We start from the raw sequence: 12,958 nt of genomic DNA on the forward strand, positions 1-12,958 counted from the left end.
TATTATTTGAGACTGATATAAATATTGTATGTATTTTTGTAAATAAATTCGAGTAACGTTAAAAAACTGTCTCCTTTCTCCTTACAAAAATTTAATTTATTTAACAACACCACATCTTAATATTTATATAAAAAACCTCGTAACCATTCATATTTATTTGCCCCTAAGACTAGGACTTCAAAACCTTATTAATTAAGTAGGAATGTAGTGTATTAAGAAAACATGGAATTGTGCAATGTTTCTATGTCAGCTTCCCGTTCCTTAGCCCTTAATTTCTCCTTCCTGTAAGCTTCATAATCCTCGTCATCTGTTTTCAACTCGTATCGACAAAGGGGGCAGGAATTGGTCTACAATTAAAACCATAAAATGCTTGACAATAAAGTTTGAGTAGTTAGTCATACTTTCTGCAGCCAAGGCAGGATGCACTCAGAATGATAAACGTGATTGCAGGGCATCTTCCTGGCTACTTCGCCTTTCTCGTGCTCCTTCAAGCAAACAGGGCACTGAGTCCCTGAAACCGATTTATTGTATTATAGCTAATTACGAGGGTGTGGAATACCTGTCTCGGAAATTTCTTGCGTTGGCAAGTTGTCCACCACTTCTTTGGACGCAGGGGGCGGCAATTTGCCCCCCAAAAGCTCGTTGAACATGTTAAAGTCGCGCAACAGGCGGACGAAGTGCAGATAGTTGTCGGGGCGTTCTCCCTCACCCAAAGGGGTCCAACTCATCTCTTGAAAATAGTCTGCCATTCTCGGACTACGGTGTTTACTTGGGTGATGACAAACAAAATTTTAGGTTACACGATTTTGACAGCTGTCAAAGTGGGGAATATATTTTAATTTTTTTCTTATAACTCTCAGTTTCTCTTAAAAATAACTAATACATTTTTCATTACTTAAATGAATTTAAGTTTAATTTTGAGTAATATTTTTGTAATGCCTACTAAACAAGTATTTGGCTGTTAACATTTATAACTGATGGCAATTTTCACCTGTCATAACGATTTACTGTCAAAGTATCCGGAGTATTCACGTTTTTTGGCAACATAAATAATTTAATTTGAATTGTATAATTCATGCTTTAGTCCAAATTTGCAACAACATATCCACCGTAAAAATCACTGTTTTATTCATTGGCAGTAAATAATACAGTAAGTACACTAACATAAACAATAATCTTAACTAATTTATACAATTTTAGGCTGAAGATTATGATATAAACAGGAATAGTTTCGGACTGACGTAAAATGAATACCGTCGCTGTAACCGGTCTACTAATATTAACAGTAAATTTAGCAACAGGAGCCCCACTACAAAATCCATTTTATAAAAATTTAACTTTAAAATGTCAGGGTATTGAAAATTCTCCTGACATCCTAAACTCAAAAATACTTGATCGGTGTAATAATACAAATTTCTCTGAAGACAATGGAAAACTTTCTAATACTGTGGAAAATGCATTTTGCATATTATTCTTTAATAGTTTAGTATCATTTTGTAATAATTCTGCACCACTAGGCAAAGATGTGGTACTACCCAAATTTACATCCATCCCTGTGGATCAGTTGTGTGCAGATTTCAACATCAATGAATTATCCAATGGTGCATTTACTAATCAGGATTGCACAGGTTTTTGTAAAACACAATTCTTTAATGATATTTGTTTGGCGTCTTATTACCTTAGCAAGGTGCACAAGCCACAGAACAAGACATTGGGGGTATCACCGACTAAAAGTGAAAACCTTGAAACTAATGACAACCAATCAGGTATAACAACCACCCAGTTAAGCAACTCGAACAGCATCAAGGAGACCAATACGGGCATCAAATCCGAACCAATCGCTTCTAAGACTGACGTAAAAATAACTGAAGTCCACAACCGAACCTCAGCAGAAAAGACGCCAATAATCAGTGAAGCTATGGCTAAACCAACCCCAGAAATCAAAAGCAAAACTGAAGTTAAAGTGGAGGCACCCCCAGTGGAGCCGGCACTTAAAACCCAAGTGGTACTGGAAGGTAGCACAAAGACCCCCGAAAAACAGGAGTCGAAAAAACCCGAGACAAATGTGCCGTTAATCGACAAGTCCCAAGACATGGTGGAGCCACCCTTGGAAGAGGAGGAGCAGCAAAGCAAAGACCCGGAAGAAGACCTTGATGATAATGAGGACGCCCTACAAGACATTTGTAAGTTAATCAACAATAATTTGGTATTAAATTACAACTAACGCTTATGTCTTGTTTCAGCCTCAAAACAGAGTGACAACAAAGGTATACTACAGTTATTTGTTTAGGTTTAAATCTTACGTTAACAATTTTAGGCCCTCAAAAATCAAAAATCACGGAGCAGGAGTCGATTTATGCAACCGAAGAAATGGATGGGGATTCCTACTTCTTCTCCTATTTCATGGTGATTTGCCTGCTGATTGTTTTAGGATACGTAGGTTATCACAATCGACAAAAGGTACAAGTAAATTGTAATCAATTTATTCGATTTTATGTCACTAATTTATTTGCAGCTGTTCGCTTTAGTCATTGAAGGAAAGAGAGGCAAGAGACAGTACAGAGGTCGAAGACCAAATTCTGCCAATTACCATAAATTGGACAGCAATTTGGAGGAGGCCATCACATCTGATTGCAGCAAGAACACATCACACGTTATATACTGATGTTTTTTCTCTTTTTAAAACACTTTTTGACTGTAAAACACTTTTACATGTTTATTATATCATTTAACTATTTGTGATTAGTTTTATTGTCATATGGCATTTAGGAGGAGTCTAAACACTTTGTAAAAAATGTAAATATTACTTGAACTATTGTCTTGAATAAGATTACATTTATAGATACGTATCTTTTTGATAAATTCGCATAGATTTTATAAGAATATTTAGTATTTATTTATGTACATTTCTATGATTAGCTTCTAAGTTGGCATTGTTTCCTATTGTATTATTTAAACACCATTGTTGTAATAAAATATTTTCTAATAACGTAAGAGTTTATTTATTACAAATTCGTCAAGTGTTGATTAGTGGACACAGGGTAGTGCAGCACTGGTTTTTTAATCACTGTTACCTTCCCATTTTTTATTATTATCACCACCACAAATCTTTTGAAAGGTTTAATCAAACCTACGAAAAAAACTAAAGTTATAAGCCACATAAGTTAAAACCAGGAAAGTACCTGATTGAGACGTTGGAATTTTAATAGGCATCAAAGCAGTCTGCACATCAAGCCCAGACTTTACCTTTATCCATTCCAAATACTTGGAGACGTCCGTGTACATCCCCGGTATATTTGGATTAGCACAATGGTAACCAAACGATACAAGACCTGCAATTCGATCACTTTTAGTGGCACTTAAATAACCCCCCAGTCTTACCCAAGAGTACAAAGTCGCCGTTCTCAGTCATCACTTGCAGGGGACTCCCCGAGTCGCCCTGAAAACAAACCGTGATTAACTAGTTGGTGAAAAAAACCAAAAGCATGAAGACCTGGCAAGTGTCTGCGTTGGCTGTGGTGTACCCGGCGCAAAAGACGTTAATCATGGCACTAGCATTGTTCCCACTCTTAGTTATGATATCCCTACACTTCTCCTCCGGGTATATTAGAAGCCTGGCTTCGTGCAAAGTACAGGGGACCGACCCGTTGAATTTTAAGGCACCCATTCCTAAAACCGTCCCTTCCAGAGGTGTTTTACCACCTAAAATTAACGTAATTAAGTCGATGGAATTTTAGTTGTTGTGCTTTACCCAGAGAAGGTAAACATATAGGCTTGTACGAAGAGGTGCTTCCCATTAAAGTTAGAAGGGCTATGTCATAGAATGGTCTCTTCTTCAAGTACATTTCATGAACGTTAACTTTTTCTATTTGGTACGACCTCCGATGGTCCTCCGCAAGGCAATTATTGTACATTCCCAGAGAAACGTTATAAATGCTCTCGAGCTTTTTGTAAACAGACCTGGAAACAGTTGCTTGTAGTACTCGAGATTAAAATATGTTCGCCAGTGTACCCGTCAGTACTGAGATAATTTTTAAAACAACTGGCTGCTGTCAGGACTGTTTTAGGTGCAACAAGTACTCCTCCACATGCAGATACGTTACCAATCATCAGGGAGCTGTACCAAGAATATCTGTAGTAACCAACGTCGTAACCAGCAACTATTCTTTCCACAGCTAAGTGGAATGGCTTTCCTTGCACCTTTCCACATTCTATAACAATTAAAAAACTTACATACCGTTTGTGTGAGTTTAAATAAACTTACTGTAAGCATGAAGAGGGGTAATATTTAATGATATTAAGCAGACTACGCTTACGATGGTGGTTGGGCTCATGTTTCACCCAGCATGCTTTATATTCATACGACTGGGCAGCAATTTTACTGATAAACTCTAAACAATTTGAATAAGCAGGTTATCTAAAATATTTTGAGCTTGTAAACATTTTCTACAATTTATTGTGTTTTAGTATTTATACAAGGTGTTTCTAAAATTGGGAGTCAATAATGATGAAAGTCAAAATAAATTTATTTTATAAAGCTTCTCCTGAATATGAAGACTTTATGATGACTTAATTTAGTCGTTTATTTGTAGGAATTGGCACAAAAATTAAATGAATTGGTATCTGATTTTGAATAGTTTCAAAGACCTATTAGTGTTAATTAACAATAAGTTAAAGACACAGGTATAATAATTATTATATTTATAACAGGTTTCAAACAAAAAACTAAAGTCTAGCCATAGATAACAATTTTCTGAGGTTTATGATGTGGCCTTAAAGGCTTTGGTCCTTTATAAATATTATTGACAATTTTTGCAGACAATCCTGAATTCTCCTTTATCCATCTTAAGTACTTAGAAACATCTGTGTAAACTCCTAATGTATTTGGAAGGGCACATTTGTATCCATAAGAGACAATACCTGAAATAATTTATGATTATCATCGTTAACACTACAAGCAAGATCTTGTTACCAAGCAACATATAATCTCCATGTCCATTAATAACTTGTAAAGGTCCTCCACTGTCTCCCTTAAAGATTTAATAAATAAGTAATTAAAGTTAATGTGGATGGTTATAATAGTTACTTGACAAGTATCTATACCACCTTGCAAGTACCCTGCACAAAAGGCTTTGTCCAGATTGTTTCCAGTACCTTCTTCTCTGTTCAACATCTTCTTACATTCAGCATCCGGATATATTAAAAGCCTCGCTTCCTTCAAGGTGCAGGGTTCAACTCCTTTGAAACGTACCGTACCCAGGCCAGGAACGACGCCTTCCTTCGGCTTATTTTTTATGGCTAATTAATAAATAATTGATTACATTTGTGAGTGTGTGTGAATATTATAAATAATTGTGGTACCTTTCGGAGGTAGACACAGGGGTGTAAACTCTTTGGCGTCCCCATCCAAAGTCAGCAAACAAACGTCGTAGTAGGGGTCGTGTTTTTGGTACAACTCGTGGATTTTCACCCGGGCAACTTTGAAGCTTCTCACCGTGTCCTCCGTTTTGCAATTGTTATAGACTCCCAGTTTGACGGTGTACAGCGACTCCAGCTTTATTAAGCCCATCCTGAAAGGTTACAAGATTAGTCTAAGATAATGAAGTGGTGGCAAAAGTACTCGGCTTTCTTCATGTCATCCTTGAAGCAATGGGCTGCGGTGATGACGGTCTTGGGGCCGATCAGAGCACCACCACAGGACACCCCCCATTTGTCGATGAGGGCTGCGTACCACGGGTACTTGTGGAAGCCGATGTCGTAGCCCGAAACTATCCGGTTGTGCGGCCTTTGGTATCTTGATGAGTCCGTCTTACCACAACCATAACCTGTCAAATATAAACAACATAAAAAATACCATTACAATAAAAAATCACTTGCCAATTGTTGAGTGTAAAAAATAAAACGAAAGTAATACAATTTTGAGATCCATGGCAACTAACCTTGTGAAAGAAATATTTTAACGACGATTTAGTATAAATATTTTTGGAATTCGAAAGGCATTTTAATAAATATTGGTACGAGGTAAGTCGATAACGAAACAACGTGGTTTAAAATAAGTAAGACTTAAGGTAAGACTTAGGTTAAGGTCATCAAAATTAGTTGATACTATTAAAAGTCACCATATATGTTTGTCCAATTTCTAAATTAATAAATTATTGTTATTGGATACTTTCGTTAATACATTGTAAACATATTAACTAATTTGGGGAACCCATTATTGAACAAAATGCTTTCAAACTTCCACAAAGTAGGTTACTACTTGAGTATGTTCCCTAACTTTGATTGGACAACTCAGAATATCAAAAGATTTAAGTTTGAAAGGACTATTGTCGTCACCATAATAATATTTTACTTATTACTATCAAATATTTTGATGTACTTTCGTTTCAGTTTAATCTATAGGTTGTCCTCAGTATCACACATGACTTTGGAGACTCTGACAACAATTCTTGGTCAATTGATGTGTGTTGGTGCTCTAACATCATTAGTAACTTATGAGAGTTTGTGGATGGATTACTTCAATCAAGTTTGGTTGTTGAAGAGCACCCTTAAGTTAAAATTCGACGTCTATAAGTTTAAATTAATTGTTGTGGCTGTAGCTTTGGATATATTTTGGATTGTGACCAATGCCATTTTTATAAAATACATTTATGGTGCATTTTCACACCTGTTATATGTAGACATCATTGTGCACTCTTTGTATCACTTGACATGTTCTTATTTTATAGTAAACGTTGTCAAATTCACCAGGCAATGTCTGGCCCAAACCAACAAAGTACTACAACAAAGACTTCTGAGTGCAACAAACGATTTGCCAGCAAAAATCAGACACATCACTATAATATACGAGGACATCAGAACCCTGAACAAAATCTTCGAAGACTTGTTTGGTTGGAGGATGTTGCTGATGATTGTAGGTGCAGGTCTGATCATGTTGAACACCTTCAACTTCCTCCTTCAGCTTCTGCTGACATCAGAAAACGTCCTCATCATCGCCACCACCTTACTCATAGGGTTGTTCGGAGTTGTAAGTGCCCACTAGTTAAAAGCCAGCCTTAAAACAAGTTTGTTTTAGTCGTCTTCAGTGTGGGTGATGCAAGAGTGCGACGCCACAGCAAACGAAGGTCAGACCATCGCAACGACGGCGTTAAAATACGAAAAAAACTTTCCGCTGAATTCCGAAGAGAGGAGGGAGCTAATGAGGCTGGCCGGCTGCGTTATGCACAGGAAAATTGCCTTCACAGCCGCAGGATTCTTCGGCGTCAACCGCAGGAACATTTTCGCCCTGTTTGGCACTGCGACCACGTACTTTATTATCTTAATTCAATTAATGAATGTGTAAAAACAATAGTAAACAATGGTTTATTATTTAAGTCGTGTCTACTCATGGTTATAGTCAGTTTCTTCTGATTGGGTGTTTAAAACTGCCTCACTCTTTCAGTTCACAATAATATTTAACAAAAAGGAAGTTGACGAAGTTCCGCAACGTATATATTTAATTACTTAACACTTCAATTAGTAAAATGGTGGTAATGAAAATGATACATTTTCATTACCATCATGTAAACATTTTAACTAAATTGAACGACCTTATTATATTATTTTTTGCACAGTTTGTTAATTGAGCAAAATGCTTTCACGTGTTCACAAAGTGGGTTACTATCTCTGCCTGTTTCCAAAGTTTGACCCAAACTCTCAGAAAGTTCTGAGACTAAAGTATGAGAAAACTGTTGTCTACACCGTAATCATATTTTATTTATTGATGTCGTCTTTGTTGATGTACCTACGTTACAGTTTGGTGTATAATTTGTTCCCAATATCACAAATAATCATTGAGACTTCAACAACAATCCTTGGACAAGTGTTGTGTGTTGGTGCACTAACATCTTTAATAGCTTGTGATGGTTTGTGGACTGATTATTTTAATAGAGTTAGTTCTTTAAAAAATACTCTTAAACTAAACTTTGTAATTTACAAATTTAAAATAATCATTATAGCAGTAAGTTTGGAAACAATTTGGTTTATTGCCAATACAATTTGTACTAAGTACATGTATGGCATAGTTTTACATGCATTTTATGTGGATATTATATGGCATGCAATTTATCAACTGACTTGCTCCTATTTTATTGCAAACGTTGTCAAATTTATCAAACAATGTTTGATCCAAACCAACGAAATGTTGAACCAAACTCTTCGTGGCAAAGCAAACGATTTACCAGAGAAAATTAGACACACAGGCATAATTTACGAGGAGATCAAAACCTTGAATAAAACCTTCGAAGGTTTGTTTGGGTGGAGGGTGTTGCTGATGATCATAGGTGGAGGCTTAATAATGTTGAACACGTTCAACTTCCTGATCCAACTTCTGTTGACCAAACAAAGCATCATCATTATTTCCACGAGCATACTCCTTGGACTGTTTGGAGTTGTAAGTGTACAACTATTACTACACTTAGCTTCAATTACATGTAATTTTTATGCAGATTTCTCCACTGTGGATAATGCAGGAGTGTGACGAAACTGTGAAGGAGTGTGAGAACATTGCAGCAACAGCTTTTAAATACGAAAAGAGCTTCCCCTTGAACTCAGAAGAGAGGAGAGAACTCCTCAATCTGGCCAACTGTGTCTTGCAAAGGAAAATTGGGTTTACAGCTGCAGGATTCTTCGATGTGAATCGCAGGAACATTTTCTCTCTGTTTGGCACCACCACCACCTACTTTATTATTATAATACAATTAATTAATGTTTCCAATTGATATTGGCCAATAAAACTTTCTTTGACTAGTTTTTCCCTTCTTTAAGTCAGTAGCAGATAAAGAAACTACTAATTTAATTAGATTAATTAATTAATTATCAAAATTTTTATTGTATTATAGTTCTAGTTTAGTGTATTGTTTCTCTTCAGTATCATAAATAATTTTAAAAGCTTTAACAATAATTTTCAGGCAATTGTTAGGTTAGGTTAGGTATTTGTAAATTGTTTATTTCAATAAAATTTTTATTTTAGACATCTATTAAATAAATTTCAATGGTTTCCAAATTTTTGTTTGAAAAACATTAAATATACAATTTATTTTCAATTTTAGAAGGAAGTTTTTCAATATTTCTATTTGATTGTGTATAAGTTAGGTTAGGTTAGGTTTGTGAATGGCGTACTTCAATAAAATTTGTATCTTAAACATCATCTTTAACTAAAATCTGAATATTCATTGATGGTTTTTAAATTTTCAGTTGACCCCCATTAAATATATAATATATTTATAAATTAGAAGGAAGTTTTTCAGCATTCAATTTGCCTGTACAATTTTTATTTAGTTGAATAAATAAAGTACTCCTGTTAATATTCAAAAGCCATCATGTGTGTATCTTTAATCACTTAATAGACCAATTAGTCCAATGTTGTTTGTATTTTCATTACCCAATTGTAAACATTTTAGCTAATTTGAGCCAACCCCTTTGATTACACATTAGAACACTGTTATTTGGTCAAAATGCCTTCAAGTGTTCACAAAGTGGGTTATTACCTGTGCCTATTTCCAAAATTTGACTGGAAATCCCAGAAAATTACCAGGCTTAAGTATGAGAAAGCTGTAGTCATCACTTTAATAATATTTTACTCATTAGTGTCAAGTTTTTTAACGTACCTACGTTACAGTGTTGTATATAGTTTGTTCCCAATATCACAAATGATATTGGAGACTGTAACAACAATTCTTGGTCAAGTTTTGTGTGTTGGTGCATTAATATCATTAATTACTTGTGAAAGCTTGTGGACAGATTACTTTAATAAAATTTGTTACTTAAAAAACACCCTTAAATTAAAGTTTAAAGTCTATAAACTTAAACTGATAATTTTAGCAGTATGTTTGGAGATAATTTGGTTTATTGGAAACACAGTTTGTACAAAATACATGTATGGCAAGACTTTACATGTGTTTTACATAGATATTATATGGCATGCAATTTATCACTTGTCCTGCTCGTACTTTATTGTAAACGTTGTTAAGTTTATCAGACAATGTTTGTGTCAAACCAATGAAATACTAAAAGAAACTCTTAGTAACAAATCAAACGATTTGCCTGAAGAAATTAGACATTTAGGAGTAATTTATGAGGACATCAAAACCTTGAATAAAATCTTCGATGACTTGTTTGGTTGGAGGATGTTGCTGATGATCGTTGGTGGAGGTTTAATGATGCTCAACACGTTCAACTTCCTCCTCCAGTTGCTGTTGAAATCACACAACTTCATCATTATTGCCACCACCATACTAATTGGACTGTTTGGAGTCGTAAGTACCTGTTTTAAAACCCCTTTGAGACCAACATGATGTATCCTTTTATAGAGTTCACCCGTCTGGGTAATGCAGGAGTGCAACGAGGCAGCAAAAGAAGGCGAGAACATTGCAATAACGGCCTTCAAACACGAAAAAAGCTTTCCCTTGAACTCCGAAGAGAGGAGGGAACTCCTGAATCTGGCCCACTATGTGGTGCAAAGGAAAATCAGATTTACTGCTGCAGGATTCTTCGAAGTGAATCGCAGGAACATCTTCGCCCTCTTTGGCACCACGACCACTTACTTTATCATCTTAATACAGTTAATCAATGTCTCAAATTAGACTCAGAAGAATGGATGTTAATTGAGCCATTAAATACTATAATTCTGGACTAAACGAGACAATTGGATTGCCTTATTAACATCAATCCTTCATGCTTTAAGGAATTGTTGTAGACAAACAAAATATAAACTTCATCAGGAAATTGGATATCGATTAGTTTAACATTGACTACAAGTGAATTAATTAGGATGGACAAAATGGATAAACTAGGCCATTACTTGTGTATGTATCCAAAATTTGACTGGAAGTCTCAGAACATAACAAGGATTAAGTTTGAAAAAGCCATTGTCATCATCACAATAATATTTTTCTTAACACTATCAACATTTTTAATGTACTATCGCTTTAGTTTGGTGCAACCTTTGTTCCCAGTCTCACAAATCATATTGGAAGCTTTGACAACAATTGTTAGCCAATTGTTGTGTGTGGGGGCACTAACTTCACTAATCACTTATGAAACCTTGTGGATGGATTATTTTGATCAAATTTACATTTTAAGTAACTTCCACAAGTTAAAATGTAGGATGTATAACTTTAAATTGTTTATATTAGTGTTGGGTTTGTATCTTTTTTGGCTAGTAACAAATGCAGTGTTTATTAATTACATTTATGGCCATATTTTACATGTATGTTACATAGATGTTGCTTGGTATGCATTTTACCACTTGATTTGTTCTTATTTCATTGTAAACTTTGTTAAGTATATTAGACAGTGTTTGTCTGTAACCAACAAGTTGCTAAAACAGAAGCTTGTGAATAAGTCAGTGGATTTGCCTAAAGAAATTAGGAATACAATGATAATTTATGAAGAGATTAGAACCCTTAATAAAGCTTTTGAAGACTTGTTTGGTTGGAGGATATTACTAATAATAACAGGAGGATTTCTACTGATGTTGAACACCTTCAATTTCCTCATCCGCCTAATTTTGGCACCAGGAAATTTCATTATCATTACCACGAGCATACTGTTGGGCTTGTATGGAGTTGTAAGTATCCAATAATTGGACCAACGTCCAACTTATTTGTGAATTTTCTAGTTTCCTCCTGTGTGGGTGATGCAGGAGTGCGATGAAACGGTGAAAGAAGGCGAGAATCTTGCTGTTATGGCCTTCAAGTATCAAAACAAGTTTCCACTGAACTCTGAAGCAAGAACGGAACTTCTAAGTCTGGCCAATTGGGTTTTAGATAGGAAAATAGCATTTTCAGCTTTGGGGTTATTCGACATCAATCGCAGGAATATTTTTGCCTTGTTGGGCACCACTACCACGTACTTTATTATATTAATACAACTAATTAATGTTTAGATGTAATGTAATGATCAATTTATTGATTTTGTAAAGTTCACTGAACCTAAAGTTATGAACAACGTCAAGGTTATCCTGAAACCTGTACAAACGAAGATTTTAGGCAAATTTTCAGCAAAATGTTCGTGCAATATGTTTGGAAACTTGATAAATTAACAATTATTATAGATTACTATTATTAAGGGTTTAATTCTGAATAAATGTAAAAAAGTAAGGTTAAGTTTTTTTCAGTTTCATGAACCCAGCTCCTGAATTTATTTGTAGAAGGCTAATTAATGACATTGTTAATATATTATGATATTTGATGTTATGGAACAGATGCATTATGAAATTATATATCGATTAGTGTAATAAACCACTTAATAAAAGTAATAAATGTGTTTGTTTGAGTATTTGAATAATTCCCTCCATTGAATTAAAAGACAAGTAAATTTTATTTGTAATATACAGTTGTAACATGGATTCTGAAACACTAAAAATGGAAAACTTCATCAGTAAGGGTCTAATTCTGAATAAATAGTAAAAAAGTAAGGTTAAGTTTTTTCAGTTTCATGAACCCAACTCCTGAATTTCTTTGTAGAAGGCTGATTAATGATATAGTTAATATATTATGATATTTGATGTTATGGAAAAGATGCATTATGAAATTATATATCGATTAATGTAATAAGTATTAAGTTCCACTTAATAAAAGTAATAAATGTGTTTGTTTAAGTATTTGAATAATTCCCCCCATTGAATTATAAGACAAGTAACCTTTTTTATTAATATACAGTTGTAGCATGGATTCTGAAACATTAAAAATGGGGTACTTTATCCTGTTTCCCAAGTACGACCATTCCTTACAAAAAATCACAAGATTTAAGTACGAAAAGATGCTAATAACATCAGTGGTTACTTTATACTTGTCAATAACCAGTTTGTTAACCTATTTCAGATACACACTGGTTTACCCTCAGTTCCCAACGACTCAAATAGTTTTAGAACTGGCCATGACGTTTGTGAATCAACTCATGTGCATCTTAACATTAA

The 12,958-nt window shown here is 34.7% G+C and overlaps 8 protein-coding genes across 8 annotated transcripts; 5 read left to right on the plus strand and 3 right to left on the minus strand.

The window, feature by feature from the left end:
• Positions 1-71: 71 nt before the first annotated feature.
• Positions 72-871, minus strand: LOC109601174 (E3 ubiquitin-protein ligase RNF181). Its single transcript, XM_020017398.2, has 3 exons — positions 560-871; positions 402-511; positions 72-347 (listed from the first exon to the last, which is right to left on the minus strand). Exons 1-3 carry the CDS (start codon positions 747-749, stop codon positions 213-215), a joined length of 435 nt encoding a protein of 144 aa, XP_019872957.1. The 5' UTR covers positions 750-871; the 3' UTR covers positions 72-212.
• A 131-nt stretch (positions 872-1,002) lies between these two features.
• LOC109601175 (trans-Golgi network integral membrane protein TGN38) lies at positions 1,003-2,737 on the plus strand. Its single transcript, XM_020017399.2, has 5 exons — positions 1,003-1,150; positions 1,201-2,183; positions 2,244-2,267; positions 2,318-2,460; positions 2,516-2,737. The coding sequence occupies exons 2-5, from the start codon at positions 1,247-1,249 to the stop codon at positions 2,663-2,665; spliced, it is 1,254 nt and encodes a 417-aa protein (XP_019872958.2). The 5' UTR covers positions 1,003-1,150; positions 1,201-1,246; the 3' UTR covers positions 2,666-2,737.
• A 142-nt stretch (positions 2,738-2,879) lies between these two features.
• LOC109601177 (proclotting enzyme-like) lies at positions 2,880-4,360 on the minus strand. Its single transcript, XM_049965363.1, has 7 exons — positions 4,265-4,360; positions 4,013-4,211; positions 3,752-3,960; positions 3,494-3,702; positions 3,382-3,439; positions 3,183-3,332; positions 2,880-3,130 (listed from the first exon to the last, which is right to left on the minus strand). Exons 1-7 carry the CDS (start codon positions 4,332-4,334, stop codon positions 3,006-3,008), a joined length of 1,020 nt encoding a protein of 339 aa, XP_049821320.1. The 5' UTR covers positions 4,335-4,360; the 3' UTR covers positions 2,880-3,005.
• Positions 4,361-4,684: 324 nt separating this feature from the next.
• LOC109601164 (proclotting enzyme) lies at positions 4,685-6,489 on the minus strand. The gene is made up of 6 exons (XM_020017386.2): positions 5,878-6,489; positions 5,621-5,825; positions 5,362-5,570; positions 5,087-5,298; positions 4,973-5,030; positions 4,685-4,920 (listed from the first exon to the last, which is right to left on the minus strand). Exons 1-6 carry the CDS (start codon positions 5,927-5,929, stop codon positions 4,733-4,735), a joined length of 924 nt encoding a protein of 307 aa, XP_019872945.1. The 5' UTR covers positions 5,930-6,489; the 3' UTR covers positions 4,685-4,732.
• Positions 5,987-7,344, plus strand: LOC126265024 (putative gustatory receptor 28b). Its single transcript, XM_049965224.1, has 3 exons — positions 5,987-6,021; positions 6,391-7,027; positions 7,076-7,344. The coding sequence occupies exons 2-3, from the start codon at positions 6,422-6,424 to the stop codon at positions 7,340-7,342; spliced, it is 873 nt and encodes a 290-aa protein (XP_049821181.1). The 5' UTR covers positions 5,987-6,021; positions 6,391-6,421; the 3' UTR covers positions 7,343-7,344.
• Positions 7,345-7,630: 286 nt separating this feature from the next.
• Positions 7,631-8,841, plus strand: LOC109601163 (uncharacterized). Its single transcript, XM_020017384.2, has 2 exons — positions 7,631-8,431; positions 8,487-8,841. The coding sequence occupies exons 1-2, from the start codon at positions 7,631-7,633 to the stop codon at positions 8,757-8,759; spliced, it is 1,074 nt and encodes a 357-aa protein (XP_019872943.2). The 3' UTR covers positions 8,760-8,841.
• A 608-nt stretch (positions 8,842-9,449) lies between these two features.
• Positions 9,450-10,622, plus strand: LOC126264902 (uncharacterized). The gene is made up of 2 exons (XM_049964593.1): positions 9,450-10,295; positions 10,350-10,622. The coding sequence occupies exons 1-2, from the start codon at positions 9,495-9,497 to the stop codon at positions 10,620-10,622; spliced, it is 1,074 nt and encodes a 357-aa protein (XP_049820550.1). The 5' UTR covers positions 9,450-9,494.
• Positions 10,623-10,660: 38 nt separating this feature from the next.
• Positions 10,661-12,146, plus strand: LOC109601162 (putative gustatory receptor 28a). The gene is made up of 2 exons (XM_020017383.2): positions 10,661-11,608; positions 11,660-12,146. Exons 1-2 carry the CDS (start codon positions 10,811-10,813, stop codon positions 11,924-11,926), a joined length of 1,065 nt encoding a protein of 354 aa, XP_019872942.2. The 5' UTR covers positions 10,661-10,810; the 3' UTR covers positions 11,927-12,146.
• The last annotated feature ends 812 nt before the right edge of the window (positions 12,147-12,958 follow it).

This window comes from Aethina tumida, chromosome 3, assembly GCF_024364675.1.
Source record: "Aethina tumida isolate Nest 87 chromosome 3, icAetTumi1.1, whole genome shotgun sequence".
In the NCBI taxonomy this organism is placed as follows: domain Eukaryota; kingdom Metazoa; phylum Arthropoda; class Insecta; order Coleoptera; family Nitidulidae; genus Aethina; species Aethina tumida.